This window comes from Culex pipiens, chromosome 1 (genome assembly GCF_016801865.2).
Source record: "Culex pipiens pallens isolate TS chromosome 1, TS_CPP_V2, whole genome shotgun sequence".
Taxonomy (NCBI): domain Eukaryota; kingdom Metazoa; phylum Arthropoda; class Insecta; order Diptera; family Culicidae; genus Culex; species Culex pipiens.
In genome coordinates this window covers 89,990,765-90,012,817 of record NC_068937.1, presented here as the reverse complement: position 1 = coordinate 90,012,817, position 22,053 = coordinate 89,990,765, and the positions used below count along the sequence as shown (strand labels likewise).

Here is a 22,053-nt window from a genome sequence, read left to right as displayed (position 1 = left end):
TCATGTTCCAGTGCCCTAGTACCCTAGTAGCAGCCCATGCTTTTTTACTATACTTGAGCAGTTGTTCTTCGATTCAAACGAAGCAAGTCCATTTATATATTTTTAATCATTTTAGATTTTCAGTACACATCACTGGCGGCAGGCCCCTCGTTCATAAGACTTTTTCAATATGGCTACACTGTACAACGTCAATGACATTTCGCAGACTTTGATAATACAACGAGAACGAATTTTCTCTAAAACTCCAAAACGACTTTTTTTACTGGCGACAAAGGCAAGTAGTCTTTGTTAGTTTTTTTTTTTTTCAATTCAATTATTTTTGTGATACAGCTTCCTGAAAGCCGTTCATAAAAAAATAGTGCATTGTCGGCAGTTAGAGGAAAATAAATAATGTTCCGGTCTACTATACATACCGCTACAGAGAATATAAAACACCGAGTTCTCAACCCGAAGCGTGACGTGAACTGCCTGACAGTTTGGTGTTCGCAGGACAGGGTGGACAACGTGGACCTGGCGGATGGCGGATTTATCCGGCTGAAAGCTTCGGTGACGACCGGCTGGAGTTTCCTGCGGTTCCGAGACCACGTGTGGTTGTAGCAGGAATCTGCTGTTTGGTTGCCTGTGTTTCTGGTATCGGTTGGAAACGCTCAGGTGATGATACACAGGAAACAAATTAATCCTTACCCAAGGAACTGAGGAACCGTGCACTTGCAATTGTAACTGAGTGAACCACTGTGCCAAAGGGATGATGCGGGCAAGGTCCGTCAGCAGAATCAAGTTAACAATGTTGATAAACGTAAAGGTAAGAACTTGTAAGAGGAATCAAGCTATTCATGATTGAAAACAAAAACGAGGAAATCGCTGCAGTCGTGAACTTGAAGTCCGTAAATGAGACTGCAAGTGATAAGGATTTTCAATTATAACAACACAAGTTTCGTTGAATTATCGCAGAACTTTATTCGTGATTATAAATAATTATTTATCTACAACTGATCAGTAGTACAATAATATCCTCTCTCATTTACCTCTTTTTGTGTCTAATTTTTGTACGAAAATAACAATTTATCACTAACACTAATTCATTCGTATAGATTCTTGTAGCAATGCTTATAGTGCGAGTTTAAATCTACTTCCATTATTGCTTGATATGTATAATTTTCGACGTGATTTCAGTGCTTATCCTAAAAATTAAATAAACATGTTCTATTCCGACTGATAAATAATAACCTACAACACTACTTCTACCACTTCTACGCTGCCTCAATGTTGCTTCCGGATGTCCTTCCAGTGCACAATAACCCGCTGGTCTTCGGGAGCCTTCCCGAAGGGTCGCGAGCCGTCGCTGTACTCCCACTGGTTGATCTGGTAGTCCAGCATGGTTTCGTACTTGTACACGTTGGACCCGAGCTGTTGAGTGAGCGGGCTCGTGTTGGTCGTCAGAATACCGGTAAAGTCCCGGCGCGTCGCGATCTTCAACACCTCGCTCTCCATGAAGTGCATAGCCTCGATGTTCTCCTGTGCGCTCAGGTCGGCGCACGTTCCCATCATGAAGGAGTGTAGAATTTGGTTGATGCCTTGGGGTAGCTTCTCCTCGCTGGGGGAACAGAATCAATCAATTGGTTAGAATCTAGTTGATGCAAGCGAGGTCAAAACAACTTACCGAATAGGTTTCTCCACGTATTCCAGAAACTCGAAAATGATCACCAAGTTGTTGGTTAGCTCTGGTTCCGGCTCGTCGTACGCGTCAAAGTTGAGTGACACACCAACCGACTTACCACTGCGATCCTTTATCACAAAGCTAAGCTGCTTCTCGATGAGCACGTCCCAGATGTCCTCCAGAATGTCCCGGTAGTCCTGCTCCTTGATCAACGGCTTGATCCACCGTTCAAGATCAGCTTTCTCGTAAAAGCTGTACGTTAGAATGCTGCAAGAAACAAAATTGGTTACGAAGTTCATCCAGAACAAAGTGCGCCGGTTCCACTCACTTGATAGCGTCCTCCTTGTGTTCGTCGGCCAACGGCTGTGCCGTCAAGTTCATCGTGTACTCAAACTCAAACTCATGGTCCTTTGACGCGCCCCCGTTGAGCTGTTCATGTTCGGCAATTTGCTTCTGGTTGGCGTACATCTTGTCCAAAATTTCCGCCAGATTTTCTGCGCCAATAAAGCTGGTGATGCTGATGGCGTGACCCTTCTGGCAGAGCTGCGTAACCGTGATGACCGAGTTGAGCGAGTTGCCACCGAGCTCGTAGAAGTTGCTCTGCAGCGAGATCTTGGTCCGCGTGGAACGACCAATGACTTGGCCCACGGTGGTGAACAGGGCCTGTGCCATGTCCATCTTGTGCTCCGGGACGCCAGCGTAGTCGTATTCGATCTCGATGTTGGAGTCGTCTGTTGAAAGAACGATGATTTTTTTTTTTGAACCTTTAGAAATCATAATCAGAACTTACCATTGTTGTTGGTATTTTCGTACATCTTGAGCAGACTCTGTCGGTCGATCTTTCCATTCACCAGCAGCGGAATGCTGTCCAGAAGGATAACCTGTGGAATCATGTAGTACGCGAGCTTGCTCTCGAGCGCACCCTCAATCTGCAGTCCATTCTGGTAGGCCGAACCCTTCTCAACGGTGATGAACGCCAACAGTGCCTGGTCCAGCTCCCCCGCATGGTAGCAAAGGACGATTCCCTTGTCAACGCCCGCCATCGAGAGCAGATTCTTCTCCACTTCGGACAGATCCACGCGGTGACCACGAATCTTGATCTGGGAGTCCGTACGACCTTCGTAGTACACGCAGCCCTTGGTCACGGAGGCAAAGTCTCCGGTGCGGTACATCCGAGAATAAATGAGGTCAACAGCCAGTGGGTTGTCGATGAATCGCTCGGGATCGCGACCGTTCACATAGCCTTGAGCCAAATTTAAACCGGACACGAACAGTTCACCGATCTCACCAGGTTTGACCGGCTGGAGGTCGGGAGTAAGGATGTATATCACAGTGTTGTCCAAGGGGTACCCGATAGGAACTTTGTCGAAGTTGCTAAGCTGCTTCTTTGACTCGCACACAAAGTACGTTACATCGCCCATAACTTCGGTGGAACCGTAAAAGTTGCACAGCTGGTGAACTCCCTCGAGGAAATAGTCGAAGAACTCTTTGGCCAACGAGATCTGCAGCGGTTCGCCCGAGCACACCCAGATGCGCAGGTTGTACAGCAGCTTCTTCTTCTGGAGCGGCAGGTAGAGCAGGAGCGATCGCAACAGGGTTGGCACCAGCACCAGACGTTCGATCTTGTACTCTTCCAGCAGTTCCACCAGTCGTTCCGGGTTGTTGGTTATCTTTTTCGGAACGACCACGATGGACATTCCATTCAGCAAAGGGCCCCAAATCTCCGTTACGGAATCGACAAAGGTCAGAGCGGTTTTGAACACTCCAACTTTCTCGGTTTCCGAGTACGGGAATCGGTTCCACTGCCACTGCAGACGGTTCAGGATCGTTTCGTGGTTTAGGCGGACACCTGCAGACAAACTGAGAGTTTAGCTACTATATCGAGTTACAAATAAAATCAATCACCTTTCGGCACACCGGTACTGCCCGATGTGTACAGTACCAGTGCCAGCGCGTTGTCCCCAGCGCCCAGCATCTGCTCCGGCAGAAGGTTCGCATTGCTCAAGGGGGACGCCTTCTGGCGCAGGTCGGCGTACGCAACGGCCGGTGTTTCGCCAAAAACGGCCAAATTCTCGTAGTCTTCGTGGATCACCAGAACCGGACGGGACTCCTTCAAGATGTGTTCGATACGGTTTGTTGGGAAGGTGGGATCAAGCGGAAGATAGGCGGCGCCGGTTTTCCAAATCGCCAACAGTGTCGTTACGAGGCGATCCGAGGGCTGCATGCACACCGCAATGATGTAGTCACCGTCGCCGTTGGGTTCCGATTTGCCGGCAATCACATCAATCGCGGCCCTCGCCAGTCGATTAGCCGTCGAGTTGAGCACGTTGTAGTTGGTCTTGATCTGACCCCGATCGTCGTCTGCAAGAAGGAGTGGATGGGCAATTTGTAATATTTTTTTATGATTATGATTGGAATTTGCTGAGGAGTTTGAATTGACTAGATTGGTTAATTATTATTCTAAACTTATACTGACCCCTGCAAAAACAGTGGAGAAAAACGCATTCTAAGTTTATCCAACATATACTGCCGTTCTACGCAGAATTGTCCCATGTAATTTTTGGACGATTCTGACTTTTTTGTTTCATTTTTGAGTTTATCAATTCAATTCAATTCGGTTTTATTGGTGAATAATCCAAGTTACAATGAGTTCATTTAGGTATATAACAGAGATTTGGTGTTCCTTTCAGCTGTGTTTTACATCGTAATTCAATCGAAAAATTATTACTTATTACCTACTATGGAATAGACAAGAGTAAGAAAAAGTTTTCAAAAAACTTACAGAAATTTACTTTTCGAAAAACCTATAAAATCTAGTACTTTGTTTGTAAACTCATTAAAAACAACATCAAGTCTGTTTGTCCTATCGTTGCGTTTCTACGCATAATTGTCCCACCAAGTTTTTTCTTTCATGGAATCATTAGTTTTGCGAAGCAATGTGTCTTGTTTGCCTGTTATATAGCAAGAGGACAACAACAAAGAAAGAGTACACGTTCTTTAACCAAACTGCATCATTAACTCAAAAGGGAAATGCATATGGGACATTTATGCGAAACTGTGCTCACTTGTACAAATCATGCTGGGATTTCTATCTAATTTCAAAAAAGAAAGTCAAAGTAGTTATGTCACAGACATAACCGGAATGGCGTAGACTACGTAAAGTTTTGATATGAGTACATAGAGTATTCCATATCTTAATTTTGAAGAATAAGCTAGATACTTGAAATACATTAACGGAATAAGATCGTGAATGGGAGATGGACCCCCCAACAAGACAGAACTTACACACTCTTAGGCCAGTCAACTCAATCGGACCGTGTACGTACCGGTTGTTGAAACGGAATTCGTATACGATATACGATTCGAATTGATATCCGATTGAGATGACTTTTACTAGGGGAACAGCATCTAATTCCAGCGTGCCTCTAATGTTGGCAGGTCAGAACTTTGACATTCAATTAAAGCTAATTAAAAGCGTTTTCAACTGAAATCGAGTGATAAACAGCTCAATAAGAAGTGAGCAAGCAAGTTTCTATAAAAAGTTTTGCAAAATTAGTTGTTTAAATAGTGAAAATCAGCAAATTGGATGGAGTTAGGAGCGAGAGCTTAATCTGCCAAACATACGATAATTTCCCTTAGAAAGAGATGGCAAATCTAATGCGAACAAAACCGCAGCCGCCATGTAAACCATACTTTGAATAGGTTGGTAAATCTTTGACTTATTCAAACAACTTATTCAACCAACAACATTGAATGGAGGAAGGAAAGAGAAGAACGACCCCCCCCCCCCCCCCCCCCATGAAACCAACATAAGTTCCTGAAAGGCATTTCACCGACTCATCCCGGGTGGGGAGAGATACGGGGAGTAAGGGCAACTCCGAAAAGTTCGGAGTCCTCACGCCCTTCCTCTTGTTTGACAACCACGGCTTGCACGAGAGGCAACTTTTCGGCAAGAAGGCAGCAGGCGACGCTTTGTTGTTGCAGACTCGTCGGGGAGTTAGGGCAACTCCGGAGAGTTGGGCATTCCTCACCCCCTTCCTCAGAATAGTGAAACAGTCAGACCATCGAGAGGCAACTGGCTGACGACGAGAAGGCGATGCGCGCTCTTTCTCCTGCTCTGGTCCTCTCTTGCTGCTGCTGCTGCTGTTCTGGTCTCTCTGCTCTGCTGCTGCTGGTCTGGCCGGTCCGACGTCTGAGACTTGAATGATTTTCTGAAAACTGGCGCACATTCTTTTATATGTTTTTCGGCCTGCAACTTCCCCTCCTTTTTCGCGACCGACACCGGTCGCGGTGCTTGGGTGATTTTCCCCTCAAAATAGGTACTTGACATTCCCGTCCGTGAGTGGGAAGCGCTCATTTTGCTTGCAAAATCTCTGCATTTTGAAAACATTTTAAAACATTGAATTGTTTCAATAGTAAAACTATTTTGACAACATTGAAAATTTAATAGCAAATTGCTGAATAATTTTCGAATCGAATGGAACCAAAATCGTGCCGATTCGATTTGAGGGAATGAAGATATAAGCGATTGACGGATGACGCAGTATTCTAGGGCCTTCGGCCCGGGTTTATTGGAATGGCACCCCAGTACCTTCGAGTAAGACGTAGTCTACGTCAAAATCATAAAAAAATCCCAAAAAGGGGGACGAGACATACCGATTCTATAGTTAGTATAGACGTTATTACGATATTCCAATACAATTCTTCATTTGTGTAAATCGTAAACCAGGGTGACATTGATAGGATTTAAATTTAGTTTTGGAATATTTTCCAACTGGTAAAGTTTTTATCGTGGCAAATGGGTAGTTATCATGATTGCTGAGAGTCGCAGGACTCTCGCCCTTTGCTATTAGTAAGTATCCAGCAAAGCAATTTTGTAAACTGGAGCCGAAGGAGGTCCTGTTGTGAATTCTAGCTGGAGGTGGTCCGAAGATCATTGAAGAAGGTAGAATTCACCACCACTCAAGACACGAAGGCACGAAGGATAGACCATGTCTTGGAGGGTGAAAGGATGATAGGATTTAGTGATAATACCACAATTTTAATATTTGCCTTTATCTCTTATTTCAGGGGATGTCTGGACTGAGTTCTAAGTGTTGCAGAAATCTTCCTCTATACAGAATGGGGTCTTCCTTCTATCATTTCCTGTACATATTTTGAAAAAAGGTGATGTGCCGAATGTAGGCATATAGTTTATCACACTTAATACTCGATACGGGATGAACGTGACATGCTGTATGTTTACTCTTGGTGCATTGTCTATTTTCAAAATCAAGCCAGATTTTTCCTATTTTTTAAGATAAAACTTAGTAACATCTACCCATCTATTTATTTCGCTACTGCTATAACTTGTCTCTTACCCCACACACTTTAATTACTCTAGTCTTTAAACTTGGAATCGCAATACATTATTGTAGAAATGTGACTGCTGAAAAATTTGGGCATAACTGATAATATAATTAAAGGTACGTTCAATCTATTTTATTATATATTATACTGCCCCTGATCGCATAAATGTCCCATATGCATTTTCATCGATTTCGAGTTATTGATGCAGTTTGGTTCAAAATTGTGTGCTCTTTCGAAAGAGCCTATAACATCCAGTACTTTGTTCTAGAAATCAGGAGGAAATCCAGTTTTTTTCGCGAAAACTTAACACGTAGCCTTATGTATGGGACAAACTTCAAATGCGTTTTTCTCAGCTTGCTGTTTTTGCATATGGGACAATTATGCGAACATGGGCAGTATATATGTTAACTAATCAAGTTTGTTTATCTTGTCCCATATTTCACAACTTCAGTTGTTTTCTTGTAAACTTCTCGTTACAAGTTGGTAGTTCTGTCTAGTTGCAATTAATAATGTTTTTTCCAATTCTTTCTTTCTGTGTTAGTGTGTTATTAAATGTTCGATTTTATTTGTTAATAAGTTTTCGATTCATATTGCATTTCAAACTGAATTCAAAGCACGAATCAAAAGTTTTCACATTTTATATGGCCGGGGCCGGTGGCGCAGTGGTTAGCGTGGTAGCCTCTCACCCCAGTATGGCCTGGGTTCAATCCCGGACGGACCCGTTGGCATCTTTCGAGACGAGATTTGCCTGATCACGCCTTCTATCGGATGGGGAAGTAAAACGTCGGTCCATTAGCGTAAAAGAGGTTTTGAGTGACTCACCACACATAACCTTCGGACGCCTAGAAATGAGCAGAAACTTGCAACAGAAACCACAAAAGACCCGGGGGTCGTTAAAGTGGATTGCTTTGCTTTTTTTATGTAATTTGTTCTACGGAAAATGCCTTTGAATTTGAAGATTTTTCATAATTTTGTTTCGAAAACACATTAACTGAAACCTCATTTTACCTTCAATCCTGGAAAATTGTCCAGAGAATCCGAAAATACATTCCATTTTCCTATTCGAAATCATGTTCATTGAGAATATTTAAATAATGCTGTTCATCAACATTTTCTTAATTAAAGTGCACTTACTTTTAAAACTTTTCAAAATTTTATGAAAACTTTTTCTTGAAGTACTTTGAACACTTCTCTATCACGATCAGTATGATTGTGTACCATTCCGTAGGTATTTAATTTGCACTTATCATTTTGCGGAAAAATCTTAAACCTATCAAAGTCACCCCGTTTTTCGGATTCTAAGTATTGACGAAAAACATTTTATTCGTGAAATCAAGTTTTTTACCACTCCGTTCTCAGAAATTATTTTTTTTACGTTTTGTAATAAAAGAACGCTACCTTTGCTCTGAAAATTTGAAAATATCTGTATCAATTAGAAACCAATCAGAGTACTGGAAGTAAATTTAAAGAAATATTCTTTTACGGATATTTTTTAACTGGGTTCTAAAGTTTAGGTATCAAAATAATGTTTCTTAGCTCAAAGGCACCTTAAAAACAAATTATTTTGTCAGCTGTTGACAGAAACTGGTATGTTCACGTTTAATTGTGCTGTTTATCATTTTATTTGGTGATATGCCAACAAAAGCCTCGCTACGTAGTCTAGTGGGTTACGCTTCCGCCTCGTAAGCGATATATCGGGGTTCAAATCCGGGCTCGGACCAACACAACTGGCGATCTTTTCCCTTCTAGAATCGAGTGCTTAGTAAAGGGAAGGTAATATATCGTCACAAGCTGTACGGATAGAAATCCTATAAGCTAATTAGGTAACTCTATGTTTTTCAATTCGTAGACATTGACATGTTTCCAAAATCCAAAAACCTTTTTTTCCGATTTCGAACAACAATGTGTTGTCGATTTTGAAAACATTTATTTACATCGAAATTGAGAAAAATGTTGACGATTTTGGAAACATTTCAATATCTACAAATTCGAAAACATAGTGTTATGGGATATGCTTACAACATTTCTATCCGTGTGGATCTTATCACGACACCTTAGGGAAGACGAACTATGGAATGTTAAAATTAACCTTAAACATGTTAACATTAAGTTAAGAATTAACCACTGAATCCGCTTTGTAAATGCGGCCCGATACTCTTCATGGGTAATCGAAAAAAATTACTTACAATAAAAGGTGCAAATAAGTTTTTTGGATCGGCCCGTGGCTTAATGGCTACGGCTCCCGCCTCATAAGCGGAAGGTTCCGGGTTCGATTCCCAACCGGTCTCCTTGAAATTATTCGACTATACCTTATTGAACTTTGAATATGAACAAAAAACGCATGGAACCAGGTGGGATTCGAACTCACACCTTTGGATTGGTAGTAAGATGCTCTAGCCACTCGGCCACCGAATGGTTTGACACATCTTGAGTGAATTAATCCGTAGTGGTGAAATAATGTCACAAGGTCATTAACTATATAATACAACAATCCCTTTCCCAAACGATTCCCCTACACACACCACACACCATATTCTATAAATAACTCGAAGTGGTTGGTACGGTATGTCCCCACTTCTTCTTCTTCCCCTAATGATTCCATGAAATGTGGGTTCCGTTCATAGAATTTGTCTCTTTGCGGTTAATGCAACGCAGTAGGCCGGGCCGCTTTAGTGAGTGTAATACACTTCGGGGTTTCTCGAAAGTACTGCAATCATTAATAATGACAAGAAGGAACTTGAGGCGTAATCTAACCATAAGTTCTTCCCGGATGTTTTCTTCGGACTGGCTGCGCTTGTGTTCGGTTAGATTAGATTAGATTAGACAAAAGATGCAAATAAGTTTTCTGATATTTTGTCGATTTTTTAATCTACTAATGCATAGCAGTTTATAGAAAAGATTGATAAAAATTATGCATAAGAGAAACCTTAAAATAAGAAGAAAATGTAAAAATCTACAGAACCCCTATGATCGGTCATTCTGGCTCAGCACTTTTCAGTTACAATGTATGTAGAATAAATGACCATGATTAGCTGTAATAATCCTGCTACTTTGTATCTAGAATCGATTATATGGATGGATAACCTTTTCGGTCACATAAAGATCAGGTAAAGTGGAAGTGGAAATTGATTCCGCGGTTGCATAAAAAAAATCAATTTAATTGCTATTACTCATGGTATTTGTTCTTGAGACATGCACAAACTTTCTTGAATAGTTTTAAATTTACAAATTTATAAGCCTTTTTTGGCAAACCAAATATGCTAAAATGTATCCTCGCAACCATAAAGACTTGAATGATCCGAAGTGTCGAATCTAAGCGACGAACCCGCTGCACGTTCAACCAACCATGAAGTCAATAACCGCGCGCCGACGGCGCTAGTTCAAGGCCAACGAAAGTGAAGCAGTGGGTAATGTTTCAAGTACACGTATGCACGAGAATGTGCTGGCTAATGCAGTTGCGGCCTCAAACCACCCTGCGAAATGCATTTGATGTAAGATTTGCTGTCGCTTTTTTTCCCTTCTTATTCTACTTTGCTGCATGCAATTTCCAGTTTGGTCAGCTGTCGCAAAACCGTTAGTGCAAAGGACGTTTGTGTTGATGTTGCCTCATCGCCGTCGCGAGACCTGCTGCTAGAACCAGGCCTCTTCTCGTGCTAACGTGCTAATACACCTGACGATGCTGACGAGAGTTGTGAGTGTCTTTATGGCTGCTCGAATCAGTTGAGTCGTGCCGCCGTGTTTAGGCGATACACAGCGCACTGGTCGGTGACCAAGTCTATAGTAGAGGAGGTCAGATCAGCTAAAGTTTATTACTTTAGAGTTATAAAAGAGGTCTTGATGGTCATGCTCTGCTAATGCTTATTCTGTGCAGATTTAACATAATTAGTTTTTTTTCATGGCAATATTTTTCAAGGTAAACTCAGTCAATCAACTCTATTTAAAATTTGAACTTTGAGAAAAAGTGGTTGCATTCGAGAGGTACACGGAAAATAGAATTGGATTAAATTCATCTTACACAATTCAAACCGCTAAGAGCTCGTCAAATCTTCGTAGGATCACTACAGTATAAACATAAATATAGTTTTTTATCCATCTATTTATAGCTTATCTTTTGTGTGTTTTATAAATGATGTATGATAATGTAAAATGTTTATATGTGTTATTAAGAATAATGGTGCATTTTTGGAAAACTTTACCAGCAAGTTTCAAGGGCTCTGTATATTAGCATCGATTATTTCTCCATTTTTCAAATCTAAGTTCATGTAAATTCGTAAAGCTCAGAATGGTAGTCCATTCACCAAAGACTTTTTCGAATAATGTTTAGCAACTTCTCTCTCTCTCACAACTTCAATTCATAGAGCAACATTTGCATTTGTAAAATAAATCCATTTAATCAAATTTAAATTTGTTTGTAATGCCCATAGATAACATTCTGTTCTAGATGAAGTATTTCCGGATCACGAATTTGATAAGCTACAAAAATCAATTAACTAATTCAAAACAATCAATCATTCATTTCTTGGCAGCTTTGTGTCGACACACCTTTCAGGACACACACACACATACAGGTAGTGGTCAAGCTTCCCCTTAAGGCACCTGATGCAAACCAAGCTAAAAACTGGTTTAAGCCTAGAACCACCATAAGCAGGGGGCGTCAGGACGGCGAGCTTTCAGACGCGTGCCGGCACAGAATCAAACAAGAAACAACTGTTTTTGCAGCTTATAATCTGTATCGCCAGATTGCATGAAATAAGCTTTTCTATTGTGCTTGCTACCTGACGGCGTTAACCCTTGCGTGCTAAATTATTATTATTTTTTTTTTTATCGGGTGAATGATTGACTGATTAATTGGTTATTTTTTTGCAAGATTTAATGAATTTCAACACGACTTGTTACAGGCTCATTTCCGGTCACCAGGGGGATAAGACGCAGTGTGTAGGCTTGAACCAATGATATACTGACAAGGTGGAGCCCAGCTAGCGTTCCTCGCAAATTATTCAGTGATTTATTTTGAATAATTTATTGAATATCAAATGGACCCGTCACTTGAGTTCAGCAAATTGTGTCAAAAATACACGTGGCAGTTGATTTACATCTAAAGTGGCAACGCGTCAGCTCTGTCAACTGCTGACGGGAGATATCCGAAGGAATTTGCTGATACAAGTGTTGATATTTGTCTTTTTGCTTTATCTTTTTGTTGGAAGTATGGCGCTTGTTAAATTTGCTTGATATTGGGGAAATATGACTGCTGTAACACATTGCTATTATTGGTATAAAATTAATAGAAACAGCTGAAATAAAAAAAAAACTTTTGCCGAATTATCGAAAAATTTGTTCTGATTTTAGAAAACTGCAAACAATTGACAAATAGCTCAACTCAGTATGTATGTATGTATGTATGGTGAATAATTCGATCATCTTTTACTCCATAATCTGTACACCCACGTGCAACAGTTTTTTTTGCACGAATTTAAATGCTACAAAAGCGCGCATAGAACAAAATGGTTTCCCTCTTCCCTCCCCAAGCGCCAGAAATTTGTAGCGGGTGCACAGTGGTTCAAAAGGCTGTTTTGACAAACTTAATTGATTAGAGCAAAAAGTAAGCATTTCCGTGCTTTGACATGTTCTACAACTTTGTTCAGCGTTGTCATGGCCTACTTTTGGTGAAATTAGTTTTTCAAAATACTCATCACAGCAGGCTATGGAATTTCCAACGTTTGACAGTTAAGAGATAGAGCTTTGGTGTTTTCGGCAAAGTTATAGGGCTGAAAATTTCCACAAACTTTGTCGAAGACGCCAAAGCTCTATCTTTGCGTTGAATACCAGTTTTGGAACCTTTTTCATAAATCCCTGCCAAAAAACAGTTTTTTGACTAAAACTATGTTGAACTTTGATTTTAGACGATTACAATGTTCAGAAGAGTTGTCAGTAATATCAAAACAAACAACTTTGTCGAAGACGCCAAATTGATAGGAGCTAGATGTGATGAGTTATAGCAAGATTTTGACCGAGCCACGTAGCCTAGTGGTTGCAGGGTGATCTTCTTCGTTCAAGCTCACCATTAACAAATAGCTCAACTCAGTGTGTCGATTATGGACATATTTCTCCTATAGCATCTGTTATAAGAAATGCCGGACCATAAACCTTTTTTGTTGGTTTATTGTTATCAAATTTAACTGTGTTTTCGCCATTCAGTTTTAAAGTACCGTCATTGGGGGTGACTATGGGTCAAAAAACGATACACCTCTCGTAATTTCTTAATAACAAAAACAATTTAAATAACATCAAAAATCTTTCAATGTCGATTTGTTCTTAGATAGTTTACTAACATTTTCCCAAAATATGGTGGATTTTGATGAACACTACCTTAAATGCCAATAGTTTGAAAATTGACCCAATCTCACCCCTTAGAGGGGGTGACATTGGGTCAAATGAAACTAAAATGATGCTCAAATACAACGATATGGTAAAGACAAGTCATCATTGACATGCTACAATGTTTGAAGTAGAGATTTTCAAACATTTGAGTAGTTTTCGAGCAATTCCAACAAAAATATTAGAAAAATGATTTTTCGAGAGTTCATTTTTGGCCAAAAACGTACCTCAACTTAAGACAGCTGCCAAAATAACAGGATTTGTTCTAGGAACGAAATTTTTTCAGCGAAGTCACCTTAAGATGTCTCCTACACAACCCTTTTAACAGAATTCATTTTCATTGAGAAGAATCTGAGACATGGTAAAATCCGTAAAAAATCACTTTGACCCAATCTCACCCCCCAGACCCAATGTCACCCCCACTGACGATACTTTTAACGTAGAAGAGACCAGATCCCCTTTTTGCATCGCGCATAGCTGTCTCAATTCATCACAAAACTAGGAACTTTTGCATGAGTTGAAAGCTTATACATTCAACTATGCTTCCCAAGCAGGGGTAAATAACATGGTAATACCAAATTTTGGTATTACTTGGGCAAATAACAGGGACCAAAATATGCCCTTGGTTGCCCAGTAATAGATGGTAAAATACCATAAAATCATACCAAAGTCTTGTATGTGAAAGGGCACAACAAAACCAAACCATGTTATTCCAAGGGTAAAATAATACCACCAAATAAAACCATTTCAATACCAAGTTGAGGTCTTCTGGATTTTTGAACATTGCTTGAATACCAAAACTTGGTATTGCCATGGTTTTATTTTTAGGTATTCCCGCGCCCTTGGATAATCAGATTTTGGTATTCCTGTGGTCTTCCACATACATGATTTTGGTATGATTTCATGGTATTTTACCATCTATTACTGGGCAACCAAGAGCACATTATGGTCGCTGGTTTTTGCACAAGTAATACCAAAATTTGGTATTTTCATACCATTTTTTAGTGCACCAGTTGCAGTTAGTGAAAAAACGGAAATGATCCATATGCAACAGCCAAATCTACTCACCTGATGATTCCATGTTGTTCTTAGTGATATTCTTCACCACATCGAATGCATTTGTCATTGATGAACGACCTGTGCTTGAAGTTCTTGCAGCTTCTGAAAAATAACAAGATTGAAAAATAAGTGTTATTAAAATGAAACTAGATTGAAATTCACCAAAATTAAATAATCTGTTGATTGACTCGTTTTTCAAAGTATTTGGTTATCCCGACTAAGAGAAATTTCAACGTTTTTAAAAAAATCTTAGTGGGTATATAAAAAAAATTAAAATCAGCTTTAACATTTTCGGATTTCAAGTCATTTTAGCGCAACGCAAACTATCTCTTCAAAATTTATAAAAAAATTCCCATAGTTTCAGAGGAATTTGATGAAACACTTCAATACCAAAATAATACCAAAATGTGGCATCCTGACTTAGAAAATTTTCCACAATTTCAAGTCATTTCTTTAGGGGGTATATCATAAATGTTTAAAATCAAGTTGAAAATTTCCGGTTTTCAATGAAAGCATTCGCTTTGAGACATCATTTTAGCGCAAAATTAATTATTTTGTAAAAAATGGTCAAAATTTTCCCATAATTTCAGAGGAATTTGATAAAATACTGTAATACCAAAAGAATACCAAAATGTGGTGATTTATTGAAGAAGAATGGATGACCGCGACGACGACTTGGCGACGCGAAGTATGCAAATGTAGGGAAGTATGGGGCGATGGGCCGTATGGGCCGTAATTCATTCGCTTTGAGACATCATTTTAGCGCAAAATTAATTATTTTGTAAAAAATGGTCAAAATTTTCCCATAATTTCAGAGGAATTTGATAAAATACTGTAATACCAAAAGAATACCAAAATGTGGTGTTCGACCATTGACAAATTCTGCAATTTTGCAATATCAAAACAATACCTTAAATTGGTATGTCAAATTTTAAAGGGTCCAGAAATACCAAAATTTGGTAATGATACCAGAGAAAGGTATTATTACGCATTTCCTTTGTTATTTACCCATGCTCGGGTTGGCTTATGAGGGTTTTTGATCAAAATAGGTTTTTTGAGTCATGCCAAGCGTATAAAAAAAAACTTCAAACCGACATTTTCAAAATATCGGGGGTAACATGAGTCCCCGCAAAATAAAAAAACAATGAAGCAGCATGTTTTTTTTTTCATCCAAGCTATTGATTTTTCTGTAAGTACTCTTGCAAATTTCGGAGTTTATCCTCTCCGTCCGTTCCCAGGACCATCACGGACGAAGTACCATTTTACTACCGAACCATGCTCTTTATCATCTCGTACTCCGAGGCCCAATTCTGGGTGTTGATTGTGAGCGGTATGAGCTGCTTGTATAAATCGATGCTTACGTCCTATTTAGCATTTCTATATGCGTTACCTTAACCATTTACTGACTTTTTTAGAGCTGAACAGTTGAGTATAATTAATTGAGTTTGACTGAAGTTCTATAACCTTATAAAACTCACCGTCAAATATCAGCGCAGTGTCATTTCCGCAAAACTTGTCCACGTTGGCCTCGAAGGTCCGGTGCAGCAGGGCCGGAATGAGCGCCTTGACGGTCTGCTGACCCTTGACGATGGCTAGCTGCGGTAGGGTACCCATGGTGGTTTCAGTTGAGTTGCTCTAAGGGTGTTGGTTTGAAGTCGAAGGTGTGGCGACGATGCTGGAAAGGGGTAGAATTTGTAGGCAATTAGTATGGCAAATTGTTTGATTAGGAATTTTAGAATAAAATATAAAACTTCATTTGAAATGTTGAGATAAATTTGCATAATTGAGTTAACGAGGTATACATTTTATTTAATGCTGATTGATAAATGAGCCACGTTTACTTTCAAGGATGTCCTATCAGCAGGAGCCTAACGATCAACATTTTTTATTCGTAAAATAAGTAGACTGGACACAGGATGCACCCCAAGCACTAGCTTTCGGTCATAAATCGTCTAATGCGTTCCTGTATCAATCGATTATTTCCATTCTAGCCGTTGGGGCACGTGCCAGTGGCGTCGTGTTTGATTTATGTACAACCGGTTAGTGCATACCCTGTCAGCTGCCCTGGGCTTAACCATCAATCATACACACTTAAGCACCATACCTACTATTCGCTAATGGTCAAAACTTTCGTAGTGGAAATCCAAGGCCGTACAAGGTTGGTTCTGTTGTACACTTCAATTAAGCCGGTCAGGCGGCTCAAAATAAAAAATAACATTGCTAAGCCAAGAGTACGTCACAATGGTTCGCGCACCATGTTTTGGCACACTTTGTGGCCCCCATTTGCTGGGCCTCAACACCTGGACTACCAACTTGATTCTTTTATTGTAGTTCAGAACCTATGAAAAGAGGGTAATGATAAAATTATTCCCAATTATCTAAATAAAATTGAAGGAGCACCTACTCTACATAACTGCAATAAATGAAAACAAAACTTTTTCAGCTTTGCCCTCCAGGTGTTAAGTAAGTGTGTACTGCACACCTTTGCCGGCCGTCTACTTCAAGTGCAGACCCACCCCGAAAGAAGTTTGTAAAAAAGAGGAGGGTAGCTCGGTAGCTTAGCGTAGCCTTAACGACATTTTTACGATCTTCAAACTCGCGCCGAAAAGCGCGCGCGTGCTCGCTCGCGGAAAGATGATGATCTTGAGATATTGACGCGAAAAGCTTAAACGCACTCAAATGGAGCAACATTTTTGACGGACGGATGGCGGCGGCGGGAGCGAAAGTGATGATCTTGAGAGTTGAAAGATACTATAATCAGGCCCCCCAGGGACGTCATTTGACGCGTTTGGGTGGCACAAGAATGAGTCGATTGGAGTAGTTGTTGAGCTCGTTCACGGAATGATTTGCAGATTTTGAGAGTTTTTGTGACGTTGCTGAGCATAGAAATTTACTATTTGATGGATGAGGTTTAATTTGAAATTAACTTAAGTAGACATTTTTAACAACACACAATACAAACATTTTGTAACAACCACGTGGCATAGCCATATTTGATCGAAGCATCCTTATTTCTTAACTGCACAATGAAATATAATATAAATAGGAGAACTCGAGAATTGTTTTGCCTTATAAATTTCCTAGTAGTCCTCGAAACCAGAAACAATCATGTCCAGCTTGGGTACTACCTCAACACCAATCGCTGCATGATCGATTCATTCAAGAATTTAGAATTTAATTGGCCACGTTCAACTATTGTTTGCTTCACAAGTTCTTTACGATGTGGAAGATTTAAATAGGGTGGAGGTCGAAACGTTTTGGTAAAGTATGTGAATTTTTTTTTTGAAAAACGTTCCATTTCTGAAGGGCACATAAAAATGTTCCGTAAATTGGACCAGCTACCCTACTAGGGAAAGGGACACCTTGGTGCACAAGCTGTTGCATCCTGCCGATTTTCTATTAATAAGAATGCATGCTGTTTATGTTGCTCTGGTTTAACTGGATATGGTCAGTTCACGATCGAAACGTGACTGATATGTCAGAATCGTGAAGCTTCCCAACGCGGAAACACGTGCTAGAGCTTCTTTATTCTCAATTTTCAATAACTCTCTTGAGATTTGTATGGTATTTATTTAGTCAGTAGTCAGTTGTTCTAGGAAATCCTTTACTTGTTTAATGTTCTTTATCTTTGTTTTTGTTAAAGGTATTATCATGTATGTATCTTGTTCAGGTGATATGTTTTAAAAATATCGTTAACTTTTAATCAAATCAAAGAAGCTTTCTATGCTAAAAAAATAATCAAAAATCCGGTTGTTCTCTTCAATAATTAGGTAGGGGGTAAAAAGTGGCTGTAAAAACATGGAAAACTAGATAGGCAAAAGGTAATGATAGGAGGTGGTGGTATAGAGTAAGCCTAAACAATATGTTGGCCCAATCTCACTCTCAGACCCAATGCCACCCCCCATGTATCATGCATACTATTTCGATATGAAATTTCATGAAACTGAAACGAGATTAAAAATGTTGGACTAACTTTGCCAATCACAGTTTGATGCCTCTGTTCTAAGAAACATGTTCTAATAGACTAATTTACAAATTGTTTTGACGCAATTAGCGATGGATGTTTTGTTTATATCTTGACTTTTTTTTGATAAGGTCCTGTAAACAAATGTAAACATTGAGTGTATCCCGCTTACTCCGATGGACTTTGACATAAGGTGTGAAAGGGATACACTCAATGTTTACATTTGTTTATAGGACCTTATCAAAAAAAAGTCAAGATATGTTTTCAATGTTTATCATAATTTACTAATAATTGCGAATTAGCTTTTTCTGATGATAAGATGATAAGCCAAATTCAACAACTGATTTTTCAAAGCATTTTTCCAGACAAAGCCTGCATGTCAGCTGCAGACCAGGATGTTTAAAACATAGAAAATAATTCGATTACTTGGCATTTTTAAGGAACATGATCGTCGGATAAGGAATTCAATTAGATTGGAACTTAAGGTTCATGATGCTCATATCTCTCAGGTTATGTAATCAGAGAATTAGTGGGTGAATCAGTAATAAATTTTCCTTATCATGCTGTTTTATAGTTGAAGCCTGATTTGCATTAATCATCATTCCTTGTTTCAGAGCACGAGATCCGTTCTCACTGGATCACTAGGTATAGCATGTATGATGGTGCTTTTGCAATTAGTTTTAAAACAGCAAATACATTCCACAATTGGTCAGATTAGAGTGCTCTCGGTTTTGCAAATTGATGTGCGGACCTGTAGAATCCGGATTTGCGCATTTGCTGGCAATGTTTTTGCTGCCCCGTAATAAAAAGTTAACGAGATAATTATATGGGTGGCGTAATTTTCCAATAAAGTAAAACACTCGGATCTGTTTGTTCCAACCCTAATGCTAAATTATTAGAACAGTAAGGAAAGTTGCAGTGTATGAGTCTTGAGTTCAATTTCTTACGCAGATACTTCATAAAAACAAAAGGAAACAACCGTCTTTTGACGTCAGAGCAATATCTTGGCGGTTACCCAAGCCACTATTAGATCGTTCGATAAAATTAGATTTCTACTCAACGAGCTGTGATATCTGCTACCGGTCAAGCAACTTGCAAGCCAGTAAGTTCCGCCGTCGCCAGAGGCGTTTTGTTCTACTAGCATATTAGCATAAATTGCATATTAGCAGCTGCCTGAAGTGGCGGTTCTACCGGCGCTGCTGTTCTAAAAGCTAAGGAGGTTGGTTTTGCAACCGCAGATCCTTTTGGTGTTGCATATACCGACTGCACTTTGCTGCCACTGTTCCAATTTATGGTAATTATTATTGTGGTTAGACACGCGTGGATACGGCGATATGACTTACAATGTTGTGAAGTATCTGCCGCACTTTGATTACAGGTGTCAGTTATGGGCAGTTTATCATTGTTTAATTAAATTTCAAACACCTTGACCTTATCGTCAGGTTATTTAAGAACTGTCAGTGAATTTATCGTATTTGCTTTGAATAAAAAAAAATCAAAAGCAAAACAATAAATCCATTCGCAAATTCAAGCAAAAAAAAAACTATAATATTACATTTTGTTTGACCCGCGGCAGGCGCTCTAAAATTCTTTGTGTAAATATGGGTATTCGGCGCCGTCGCTCCGTGCCATACTTTCATACACTTAGGAGCCCAGGGCGGCGAAGTCCTTGTAGATTAAAAGGAAGACACTAGTGGTTGGTACTAGCAATGGTGGCCGACAGCTATAAAGTCAACTTCTTTTTTGACTTATTAACTTTCTTCTTCTTATTTGAAGTTTAGAGCAAATTTAATAAAAAAGGAAAATAAAACGTTGATGGCTTGTACTGCGCATATTCTCATATTTATCCCATTTGAAAAAAATCCAAGCTAAGAAATACGCAAGACAAGTTTGTCCCAAATATAAGGGTACTTGTTAAGCATTCACGAAAATTCTGTATTTCCTACAGATTATTAGAACAAAGCAACAGGATTTTTTTTTTAAAGAGCACGCAATTTTGAACAAAACTTGCATCAATAACTCAAAAGTGATGAAAATGGGCAGTGTACCGAGCTCTCGGATGCCAAATACTTCAATCTTTAGTGTCCAAAGTGCCCTAAAAATGGACATTTTTGAAAAAATCTCTTTTTATTCCTTTTTTGACAGCTCAGGTTACGTCCAATCAAGCTCATACTTGGGATTTGGGCTTAGTACGGAAGCACTGGAACAAGTTTCTTTATTTCCGCTAAAAAGGTGTTTTTGTTAAATCCTACAATATACTTAGGGTTTGGAGTTTAAAACTTTTTGCTCTGCTTTATACTTTACAGCTAAAATTAGATTTGTCTAAATTGCAAATCAGTTGATCTAAAATTAATTGAGGTTCTATTAAATATTTAAAAAGGGCTAAAATAATCATAAATACGTTTAACTAAATAAGTGTTTTAAACTTGAAATAACATTACAGGCATATAACAAACTGTCCCTGCCCACAGTAAGTGCACAAAGTTCACTTCCCAGCTAATATTGCATAATAGATTAATTGCTTCCCTCTACAGCCGATTCAATTAGTCAAACAGAACTTACAACTGCTAATGACTCCATTAGCAGGGCTAGAAGCAAATACAAGTATCATAGCAATGGACGTGGCTCTCTTTGTAACCCTTTCAGTTCCATCAGTATGAATGTTTTAGAATTGTTGGCGCAACAAGAATTCTGTTTTGATATTCGGCCGTGTGCGGGATAATTACCAGAGCATAGATAATTTCAAATAATGAGTGGAGATGAAAAAAAATATCGGAATAATTGGAAGCTGTGAATAATCATCAGCCAGTCAAAACTTGAGCATTCTTCGGTCGTCGATCTTCAATGAGTCAGACGTGTTGAAAGCTCTAAGGTTCAAATCGTAACTTGTACGCATGCATATTATTGTTGTTTACGCGTGAAGTTTATTTTTAGAAAAAAGTATTGCTAAACGAAATTTGAGAAGCAAAATTTGATCACTCCCCAATATAACGTCCCTCACAGATTGCTGAGCTTTGACGAGGCTTGAAGTTTATGAATGTGAGAAGCGAAGGATCTCGAAAAGCGTGAACTTGTATCGATCGATCTTGAGGATTGAAAACAAAAAAAAATCCAGACTAATTTTGGCCAAAGAGCCGGTTCAAACCGGACACGGTATTAGCAGACACGCTTTAAGCACGGAGGCGTTTTGTTGTGTCGTTCTGATTCTTATTTTTTTGGTCATGGTGTTTTGGGCAGAGCTTTAGAGTCACGCTTGTTAGCGGCACGTGCCAAGCGGTAGACCATAATTGTAGGTTGCGTTTTTTATGGGTGTCAATCGATGACTTACTTCAGAATGTTCTCAAGGTAATTGGCACCTCTCTGATGTTGAAGGGAACGTAGACCATAAACAATTATTTAAAAAAGTACACGGAAAGACGCGGCAAATTAAACCTAATTATACAGTAAAATATGTGTCTTATAGGGGTCATACTCCAATGAGTGGCATTTATTTCTAGCTCGTGAAGCTGATTTCATAAGTATTCGGAGAGCAATACAATGGTTTATTTTATTGCGAGATTATTCAAACTACTTGCAACGCAATTGATTTTAAGTGAAACTCTTAAAATAAGATTCCTGTATTTTAGGTGAACTAAGTGTCATAAATAAA

General features: G+C 39.4%; 1 protein-coding gene across 2 annotated transcripts in view; it reads right to left on the bottom strand.

Moving 5' to 3' along the window:
- Positions 1 to 943: 943 nt before the first annotated feature.
- Positions 944 to 22,053, bottom strand: part of LOC120421095 (mycosubtilin synthase subunit C-like) — a 36,781-nt gene continuing 15,671 nt past the window's right edge. For both annotated transcript variants that reach the window (XM_039584238.2, XM_039584239.2), the window contains exons 2-7: positions 15,919 to 16,115; positions 3,563 to 4,018; positions 2,448 to 3,506; positions 1,986 to 2,388; positions 1,661 to 1,924; positions 944 to 1,594 (exon numbers count right to left, since the gene is read on the bottom strand). In XM_039584238.2, coding sequence (XP_039440172.1) covers positions 1,261 to 1,594; positions 1,661 to 1,924; positions 1,986 to 2,388; positions 2,448 to 3,506; positions 3,563 to 4,018; positions 15,919 to 16,054 — 2,652 coding nt within the window. In that variant the 5' untranslated portion in view covers positions 16,055 to 16,115 and the 3' untranslated portion in view covers positions 944 to 1,260. The remainder of the gene's footprint in view (positions 1,595 to 1,660; positions 1,925 to 1,985; positions 2,389 to 2,447; positions 3,507 to 3,562; positions 4,019 to 15,918; positions 16,116 to 22,053) is intronic.